The sequence below is a fragment of the Bemisia tabaci genome, unplaced genomic scaffold, assembly GCF_918797505.1.
Source record: "Bemisia tabaci unplaced genomic scaffold, PGI_BMITA_v3".
In the NCBI taxonomy this organism is placed as follows: domain Eukaryota; kingdom Metazoa; phylum Arthropoda; class Insecta; order Hemiptera; family Aleyrodidae; genus Bemisia; species Bemisia tabaci.
The window spans coordinates 1-10,954 of record NW_027311759.1 but is presented as its reverse complement, the minus strand read 5'-3'; the positions used below and the strand labels follow the sequence as shown (position 1 = coordinate 10,954).

At 38.0% G+C, this 10,954-nt stretch overlaps 1 protein-coding gene across 1 annotated transcript; it reads right to left on the bottom strand.

Annotated features, from left to right (window-relative positions):
* Positions 1 to 97: 97 nt before the first annotated feature.
* LOC109039119 (uncharacterized) lies at positions 98 to 10,949 on the bottom strand (the record flags this gene model as incomplete). Its single annotated transcript, XM_072305854.1, has 3 exons — positions 98 to 4,841; positions 5,823 to 6,717; positions 8,902 to 10,949. Coding segments are annotated over 3 exons (3,432 nt in total), but the record flags the coding sequence as incomplete, so codon positions are not given.
* Between the last annotated feature and the right edge of the window lie 5 nt (positions 10,950 to 10,954).

The following is a 10,954-nucleotide window of genomic DNA, read 5'->3' as shown; positions in this document are numbered from 1 at the left end:
GATGTATAGGCTAAGAACTTTCTGCACCCCTGCCATTGGTGGTAATACAATTTGGATCCAAGTAAGGGAAAGACAAAAGAGTTTGCAACTTCTCATCTAAATTTTTAAATTTTTTATTTGCAGTGACAAATTCATACTACGCATACATTGCTTATCTTTTCAATTTTTCTATTTTACACAAATAAAACAAAAAAAAAATTATTGCATCATAAATAGTTCCATAGAAAATGCTTTTAGAAAAAGAACTTATATTTAAGAAACAGGATAGGAAGAGTGCTGAAACCAATATCGACAACATTCACAGCTACAAAGTGTCAACGTCTTCAATCATGTCTGTAAGAAATGCCAATTTGAAATAAACAGATGTGCATGGCATGATTTAATTTCAATTATCAGTCTGATTAAAATTACCAACTTGTTTGTGAGCTTCGAATCATAGCATTATATGCTGAAGTATGTCGAATTATCTGAATTAATTTATCTTCATGGAAATTTTTAAAACTTATCTTTCGCTCTTGGAATATTATTGTCCTATCACCATAAGTTCTCTTTTTACAAAAGTTAAACTTTCTATCCAGAAACTTATAGCTCATCAAACTGTATCATTGTTGCACAAGTAAAGTTCCTGTCAAAGGTACTGCTTAACACATAATAGTCAAAAACTGATTCAAGAAGTGAAATACCTAAGACATTGACATTTACACAAAAATAAGAAAACAGAGAGAAAAAAATATTTAAGTAATTGTTAAAGAGGATCAAAGTAGAAATTTTAAAGAACAAAGTAGATCAGCCAAGGAATTATAATTTTACGTACCTCTTCTATCATTTCAGAAAAAGAAAAGGAGTACACTGAGACAGTAATCTACAGTTGGTAACTCCTTTTGAAAAATAACTAGTGATCGTTGCCTTGAGAGAGCTGTTAATTACCACTTCAATGGTAAGATTAAAAAAAACAAGTGTGTATTGTAACTGAAAATGTTCGCTGTGCATATTTTCAAGACTTAATTAATGAACATTTTCACAGGGAACTTTGAGTGTACATTCTTAAAACTGCTGAGTAAGATCACTCAAATTTACAAAGTAATAATACCAGCTCTCCCGCATTAAAATAAATTGAGGCAAGGAACTCGCAAAAGCACAAGCTGCGTTGCGCGTTTTCCTAATCCACCATTGACAAATGAACCATGTGAATGTGTCTCTTGTGATAAACTTCTTACTTTTCTTCATTAAAACAATACAACTATTTTTCAGAGTTGCTTGGAAACAGATCAAAAACTTGTATTTTACAGAAATAGTAAAATCTCAACAATATAATAATGTGTATTTACAATAAAATTTTTACATCTTTGTACAAAATAATAGAAAGAAGTCTAATCGGTGAAATTCAGTATTTTTAAAATACCTGAGGGGAGAAGGGAAAATGATGCTGATATTAAAGAAAGAAATGCACAAAATTTACACTTGCTCAGTGGTACTGTACCTCTGAAATAACAAAGTAAATACATATTTAGAAATATAAGAAACAAATTTCTTGCCAGTCTGATGATCTGGTAATTTATATAAACACAATTTAATTTGTATTCATTTTGACTAGTTAGCTTTCAAAAATTTATACATAATATTTACAAACGAAATTCAGTTGAAAATATCTACAAATAAAACATCTAAATCGGGGTGGGAAATTACTTACTTATGCGCATTTCATTTTGCGCAAATGTACACTTACTTAAATTAACAAACCTCTCGGCCGTTGTAGCTATCTAAGCTGTATTAAAATGTGAAACGTACAAAAGGGTGGAAACAAAATAAAATTAAAAGAACGTGACATGATATGTTTAGTCATAATAGAATTCAAATCTTCTCCTACTATCAAAATGAGGGCAACTGATTTGGACAACAATTCATTTTCCATGAGAGATATTTCCAGAGTATCTACAAGCGCCAGAAAAGAATCATTGCTTTCTCAATTTGGCAAGCCATAAATTAAGATTGCAATACAGCTGGCCATGTAACTTCCAAAGATACCAGTAAATCAAGCAAGAAAATAACATTACACGCTTTTTCAAGAAATTTACTGTTTTTCTCCTTGATTTTGATGTTTTCTAGACCTCTAGATACTCAGATTTTGCACAGGATTTATAATGTATACAACATAATAACAAGAAACAACTTTTCTACATGTGCTGGTCCACCTGAAACTGTACAGACAAAAAGTGCAAATACTTAAATCCAGTGTTTATGAGAGAACTCATTCAGTTTTCATCTCTTTTGGATCAAATAGTTACATATATTGCTTCATATCGTTAATGAAAAAAAAAATGGACTCTCATGAAATCTTGAGTTTCCAGTATAGCCCTAGAATGGGTACCGCATCAGTTTTATCAATCTAATTGTTCCCAAGCTTATGAATATGGGACTAAGTACATAATATTTCAGTAAGTATTTTGTGCCATAATTGTGCATTGAAAAATTTTATCTCGGAAAGCAGATAGTAGGAACTGTTTTGAGCTTTTCGTCAGTCCATTCAAGATTGCCTTATTCTATGTAGATGTAGACAAACACTGATTTTTGGTTTGTGTATTTCGCCTGATAATTGATAAAGTATCAGGACCTCCTCTGAAGATATTTAATAAATAATAACAGAAATTTTGAAGGAATAATTCAATTAAACCTCAGTTAAACTAATAAGACCATTAAGTTGTGTTTGTACGGATTGTTGCTTTCATCCTTTGTTTTTTTACATATTTATTTATTTTTCTTTACAAAAACCTATTTGTAGTCAAATGGAGGCTGCCGTTTTTTCTCTTTAATTTTCTTCAGCTGAGTTTAATATTTGATACTGGGCAAAATTAGGCGCACAGCAACGAAGAACAACATATAACGATAATAGATAACCAACATTAGCAGAAAAACCTTGAAGAGTAAAAATATTAGTGACAAATGTTCTCTTGGCAAATCCTATTATTGGGTACGGGTTTTAAGGGTATCAAGTATAAAAATAAATGACACTACTGTTGCTAGAGATAATATATGATCTACATAGACTATAAAAGTGATATTATATACTTAAAAGACTTTACTGAATGTAAAATAATACTGGTAGTATTATCACGTATTCAGGTAAAGTTAAGGCATCTCAAAGTTCCATCTTGAAGGCAACTACGTGAATACCTTAAAATTTTTCAAGTATGAGAAAATGAATAAAAAGAAAAGATAATGCGAAAAGAAAGAACCTAACAAAGTAAATAAAAGCCTTTATAATTATGTTATGTGAGGTTAAAATGTTCTTCTAGTCAAAGATTTTAAGTTGACATGATGCAGTCATATGCATATGAATACAAACATCCAAAAGGGGTCAGACAGTTTATTTGAAGAATGGTTTAATTGCTTCAGAGATCCCATTGCATTTTTATCCTCCTCAGATGAGCTAGCCAATCATCAACTTTTTTGAGTTCTACACTAATAAACCTCTTTCCTTCCTCAATTAAAAGACAGATTAGGATTGAACGTAATCTTATGTTTTCAAGATTAGCATGCAGAAATTATTAACATTTTTTAGTTCAAATAGACTATATTGCATGAGAAAACGATAAAAATAATGGATGTAGGGGTATTGATTTTACTGCAAATAGGAAAATGAAGGATATCATGAATAAGAAATTATTTAAAGACGAACATTAACCTCACAACGAAATCAACAATTTTAAATTGTAGACCTTTAAATATGTATTTTGATAAAATAATTTTTTCAAAAATTAAAATGATGCCCACTAATCTAGTAGGAAAGAAACGGAAAAAACACTTATTTACTTTTATAGGCACTCAGAGGGTTGTACATTTCTCCATGGTTTGGGAGTAATGTACGGGAAATTTGGGACATATATACAGGTATAAAGAGTTGGTTTTGTTCTATTTGGTAGGTTTTTACACTTATGAAGGATAGACAACTAATCAATTGACTCACAAATCTTTCATGATCAATGAAAGAAAAAAATAATTACTCAAGAATGAATTGAATTTCAGCTCAAAATTACCTAAATTCTGTTGACGGATGTTTGACATTCTTAATTGACTCCATTTCAGAAGGTGCCCTCTCATAAAGAATACTGCTGTAGGTTTTGGAAACAACTATATTAATAATGTAAGCTGCCCCAGAGGTCACCTCTTTTTTCATTCAAAGAATGAAAAGTACTCTGCTATATTTTGTAACACAGACAAGTGAATTCGATTTTTTAAAAGTGCAGTCTTTGACAGCTAGGTTTTCAATGGATGGCTAGCATTGAGTGTGTACTTGCAGGATGCCTCCATACCACATAGGCGGCTAAAAACTAGATTTTTACTCATTAAAATGGCTATTTTTGAACACCAAGCAGTTTAGCGACATCGTCAGGTGATTTCGAAAGCAGCATTTTATCAATTATAGACTTATCGTGTATACCCAATAAATTACCGATCAAGTCATTGCCTTCATCACAGTCACCTCTAAGACCCTTCGGCCCTTGAGCATTGTGGCTTTTCCAGAACTTGAGGGAGTTTGTGAAAACAGCTTTAAATGGCGAGTTTATGTTGTTGTTATTGTGATTAATCACCGGTACGGGCAGTTTTGAAGCTAAGAGGCCATTGTCATCGTCACTGTGAGCTGAGTGGTCATCAGTCAACGGGTTCTGCACAAAATTGTTGCCTGAAGAATGCTTCTTGCGGTGTCTCAGCATGCTGTGCTTCAGAGTGAACCTGCGGTCGCAGATATCACATGAGAACGGGCGTTCACCCGTATGTGTTCGCATGTGCCGTCGAAGATCCTCCGCTGACCAGAAACGGCGCAGGCAAAAAGCGCATTTCACCTGAGGAATAAAAATGTACATAGGTCAGTCCAGAGATTGACAATATTTGACCATCTTTGGGTAGAGGAACTCTAATGTAAAAACCACTCAGAATTAAGTTATTGACCACGGAAATATTTTAAAAATATCTACCCTAGTAGCAACAACTGAAAAAACAATTTTTAAAAAACTCTAAATTTCAAAAAGCCAGCCCTTGGAAAAACTATTAAGATATTCGTATTAAGAAACCCTTTTTGGCTAGTTTTTTACGTAAAATTTACGAGCGGTAAAATTCGAGTAAAAAAGTGTTAAAAATACTCTAACAATATCAACTAAGGTTTTCCAAAAATGTCTGAAAAAATGTTAAAAAAACTACAGTGGTATTATAGAAGTTTTTTAAGAAAAATTCCGCAAATTTTACTTTGAAAAAATAGCCAAAAGCGGTTTCCTAATATGAAAATTTTAACAATTTTTTAAGAGTTTCTGAAAAATGTTTGAAAGGTCATTGCTACTAGAGTAGCCAAAAAAAACATTCTTAGGTCATACAATATTGGAATTCGATTGTCTGAAGATCGCAGTTTAGAAATCAGAACTAAGAGTCTGTCATTTTAAGTGTTGTGTATGTTGCCTACTTCCTATTTGAAGGGGCCCCATTTATTGAAACTTATTGCTATAAAATTCAAATAAGCGGTAATTTTTCATTGCATTGCAAATTGCCTATCTCTTTGACACATGGAGCTCATTTTGTTGAGAGTTTAAAATTGGCATAAATCAGCTAAATAATGTAAAAATATTGCAATTTAATGATGACAAAAATTACAATTTTATTGAAATTAAGTCGCAATTTAATTTCAACATTTTCGTTGCACTGTGCTACTTGGGTCATACAAGGTACCTAGTTGTTTAACCTCATTTGTTCATGACCTATAATTCTAAATGTCAAGTGATATAATACTAACAATAGTAAAATTAACAGCTCTAATTCGGCACGTAGGAACTTACCTTGCGGTTAGCATAATCAGGAAACTTCCCTCTCAGCTGTTCAATATTCTCCTCTCCATGGGTCGAGTTTTCTTCTATATGCGAGTTTTCCTCGTTAACAGATCCGTTGGCATCAAGAGCACCTTTTGAGATGAGCAACTGGAATTCCGTCGAGTGCCGGTCCCGAATATGATCCAAGGCCTCGTGCCTCTCAGCGTAGCTACTGTCACACAAATGGCATTTGAACGGCAAATCCGTCGACCCTGGCACAACTGAAACCTGGTCAATTGTTGGTGTAGAAGAGTCCACTGTCGGCTGAAGGAGCAGTGGAGGATTGTTGGACCGGCTCTCTACCTCAGAATTGTCTCTCTCCTCGGGTCGAGGCGAGTCTTTGACAACATCTATTTCCTCGCTGCTCCCCTGACTTTCGTACTCGCTGAGGTTGCCATCGCGTTGTTCATTCTCGCAATCGCTATGGTTGCCACTGTCGAGTCTCTCACTTTCTACCGGTTTTCCATTGTGTTTCTCAGACATGTGCTTCTTGAGGTTGTCTAGTGTAGAGAAGGTTGAACTTGGGCAGTTTTTACATTTGTACGGTCTCTCTGGGACGTTGCGGGTCGTGAAATTGAGTGCTGAGTTGGGCTTGTTGCAATCGACAGGGTTCACCTCGGCGGTTTGGACTGGACTGCTGTGTTTGCGCTGTAAATGTCTGTCGCAGTTTGACTTGGTGGTGAATAAAAGAGGGCACTGGGGACATTTGTAGGGCTTTTGACCCGTGTGGGTCAGAACGTGGCGGCGGAGAGAGGATGTCCAAGGGAACTTCCTGCTGCAATATGGGCATGACACTCGGTTCGGTGCCAAGGAGTAAGCGCTTTTTTTCTTTACTTGACCTGTGCTGCTGTTCTCTGGTTCCGACCTGCAACAAATCCAATGGAAATTTAATGTTTGAATTTCCAAAGCCAAAAAAACGGTATGTAATTGGAGTTAAATCGACGGTGAAAATACCAGACCACGTATCTCGGTTTGTGACGTCGCAGACTTCCTGTCATACTTTATTTTTTAATAGAACACTACTCAACGTCATTTCTTGAAAACTTGCGTGATTTTTCTTCTCTATGTGAATTGGTCTCTTGATCATTAAAATGCCTGAATCTCAAAACAATGCCTACCTCTAATCTAGGTATTCACCCTCTGTTAAAAATGTCCTCATGGGGAATCATGGGAATTGCATGGGGACCTGATGGGAGCTCATGGGTATAACCGAGGAAAAGACTGGGATTCCCATGGGGAAGACTGCTAGGGTGACCATAGGGAAGACTAGGGTGCCCAGGAGGAAGCAGCAAGTTTTCTTTTCATACTCTGCAATTTAATTCCTGTCAAAAATATCCCACGGGGGCACATGGTAATTTGGCCCAAAAAAAACCGGGGTCTCCATGGGCATCACATGTTTAACAGGAATTAAATTGCAGAGTATAAAAAGAAAACTTGCAGCTTTAATATCGCAACTCACCCTTTGTTTCACATTAGGATTAGTCAAACTTTATAAAGTTATTGCTCAACCTATCCCTGGTAAAAATTGGCAGTAGAATCTGTGTTCCAAAATACCATAGACCTACGGCCGGCTCTAAGATTTCCAATAGCTTCTATAGCTGGCTACACAATTTCTTATAGCCTTTTATAGCCGATGGCGATTAAGCAACTCACAGCCAGGCGATAAAGTGTACGCTACACGTCACTAATTACGGATGCTAGGACTTAGTGAGTTTTTGGACCACTGCTCTCTTTTTGGGCCGTAGTATCTTGATTTATTTTGCGAGGAAAGCTCCGTACTTTTGATGGATGCCTGCCATTCCTAATATATTAGAGCGCCTTCAGTTTCGTATGATACTGTGCAATACCTCTGGTGTGAAATAGTTGCTTCAAGTGGCACGCTGCGGTGCGGCAGGCGGGCAGCCAGCGCGAAACGCGCATTGGCGCCTACAAACCTAACAGGGATACTTCACGCGTTGCGCAATGCGTGAAGTATCCCTGTTAGGTTTGTAGGCGCCAGTGCGTCGCCGCTCCGCTTTGCGTTAGGCTCTAATATTTAATCTGGCGGAGTCAGCGTTATTCAACTCATGATTTTATATGTATTTGCACATCCTGTATGGATTATTCTCGTTTTAATTGATGAAAAAAATATGTATTAAAGGAAAATATAACGTGTGTTTTGTAAATATTAAGGTGGTTCCGTATCAAACTTAATGATTTCCAAGCACACGAATTTCTACACAATTTCTTATAGGCCTTTTATAATCGATGGCGAAAAAGCAATAGCCAGGCGATAAAGTGTAAAGCCCGGCGATAGGAACTATAGCCCGGCTGCATAATTTTTTATCGCTTCGTATAGCCCGGCCGTATGATTTTCTCCGCATTCTACAGCCAGCTATATGATTTTCTGTAGCCTTCTTTAGCCGGCTATAAGAATTCCTATGGTATTTTGAAACGCAGCTCTTATCGCCAATTTTTACCAGGGATTTAATGCAGTTTTGAATTGAAGATAGTTAGAATAAACTTGTTTTCTTATGTTGCATTTCAAAATCGATTAATTTATTTGTAGAGGGACTTAATTTCACAAAATTTGCTAAACTTGCCTCAAAGTGCATTTATAAATGAGCGGACCATTCAGGAAATCTTCCAAAAAAATGATCTGATTTGGGCTGGTTGTAAAGGAAAATCTCTCCTCTTCAGAGAAATTTTCTCAGTTGTCCTTCCAAGGAAATCTTTCAACGAATTTTACTGAATTTGATCGATTATGGGAGGATTCTCTTTTGCAAGGGAATTTTCCTAGCTACCTATCGATGCGTCTGTAAACTGGACTACATTTTGCAATTAGGAACTATAAATTCCAGCCCGGTTCAAAAAAAACGTATGTGCCCTTAGTTTCCCTATGCACATAAGTGTTTTTTCAGATGAGCCAGAATTTATAGGTCCAAATTGCACAATGCAGTCCAACTATCCTTCTCAATTTTAAAACATTGCAATGAATTCATGCTCCTGTGCGAGCAAATGGATCCAATTAGGTTAGAAATATCAAAATGGTATCAACTAATCAACTCACTTGTTCTCATCACTGCCAGAGATATTGCCCTCGCTGGTGCTGCCAGGCATGAAACCCTCCTCCTCCTCTTCACTCGCTTCACCAGCCGCATTCTCATCCTCGGCCTTAAAGAACTGCTTGAAGGTTTGCGTCGATGCGTTATCCAAGATGCGAGAAACGCTAGCCAAGTCTGCATTTTCCTCTTTTTTTGGCGTCGAAGTAGATTTCTTCTCCTCCTCCTCTTCTTCTTTTACTTCCGGCACCTCCAAAGATTTCTCCTCTTCTTCTTCATCGATCACCAGTTCTTCCATATCTTCGTCGTCTCTAGACTCCTCCTCTCCAGCATCAGATTCGTCATCCCTCTCCTCATGCTGGAACTTGGATTTCAACTGCTGAGAAATGGCGAACTTCACCTCATCGGAGATACCCATGTACGGTTTCGATTGGAAATTCAACTCCAAAGATCTTTCACTCGAGTTCCGTTGGAAGGAATCGCTTTCTTCATTGGATGTAAGAGAGTGTCTGCTGTTGCTTTGAGCGTAACTCGCTGGGAAAGGAATGATGAGACCTGCATGAGGCTCATATAAAGGAGCCTTCAGATAGCCTCCTCGCCCACGCGATCCATTGCTCCCTCTCTGTCGCTGACTCCAGTACTGAGGGTGTTGTTGTTTGATGTGCCGCTCCATGTTGGAGCGCAAAGTGAACCTTGCGGAGCAGTGCTCGCAGGCGAAAGGCCGTTCGGTGCGGTACCTGCGTTGCTTCTGCTTCGGGATCAGCATCCCATTCTTGATCACCATTTTTATGGAGGATGATGGATCGTTCTTCAAAGACTTTGGTAATTGTGTAATATTGTCGGGTGATTGCTTTTCTTGGGTCATGAAATTTGTCATCTCTTGAGTTGCGGGTGGCTGACCCAGATCGGGTGACTTGGCCGTCGGAGAGAAGGATTTTGTCAGCGATTCGTTTTTAGCAGACTCCATTTGTCGATTGAACTCGGCTAGCGCGTGCTGTTGTAAGGCTTGGAATCTGTCCGCTGCTGAGACAACGGATAACTGGTCCAGCATCAATGAGCCACCAGAAGTTAGCTGGAAGCCACGCATTATCTCTTTCTGCCACTGCTCTTTGGCCGCCGCGAGTTCTGGTGTTGTCGGGGAAAACATGAATGGGGGAGGTGGCAGGAGGTATGGTGGAAACGGCGCGGCAGCAAATGGGAATGTAGGACCGGAGCCCAGGTAGGGTGGGTGTGAATTGAGATTCAAGTTGTTGGCGTACAAGTTGCTCAACAAATTTTTCGGATCAGTTTTTCGGTATGCGCTCTCAGATGGCGAAGCTCTCTGTTCCTCTTTCAGCGACTTCACTTCATCCGATAGTTCAGCGTTGTTCGTAAAATTAGGAGAGCTAGATACCCTGTCTAGTTTTGGATAGGTTGACTTCTTCGACAAGTCTTGTGGAGCGTGCTGTTCTTCATCGTCCAAATTGTCTTCCGTCTCAAAGTCTTCATCTTCAGAAGCAGAAAAATCTGAGTTCCTACTCTTATTGCATTTTTCAGCGGACAGGCTTACATCACTATCGTCTTTCTTCTTCTTGCTCAAATCCAGGACATCCATGGACAAATCTAGAGGGTGGTGGCTCAAACTTTCATGCTGCAAACTTTCACTTTCCATGGATTTAAAAGTCTGATCTAGTTCATTTCTTTCACTGTCCTCGTCATCTGAGGAAAGGGAGCTTTCGTCCAGATGGGGTTTCTTTATTTCGATATCATCTCGATCGTTATCGCTCCCTGGTCGCTTGAGCTCATCAGAGTGGTGGGACAAAGGCGGAGTAATTGTCGACCGCTCTGGAGATTCTTTTTTGATATCCGGTAAAAGCGTCCTGTCGATTATTGCTTCCGTTTCCTTTCCAGAATTTAGAGTATCTTGGTACTCTGCAAAAAGTAGACGTTTTACATTTTTCATATCCGGTATACTGTTAGTAGAGTCTTCGGATGGGTGATAGATAATCGACTTCTTCACCTCCTCCCGCGACGCTTTTGCATGCCTGTTCTTCAGATGTCTTTCGCAGTTTGCTTTGGTCG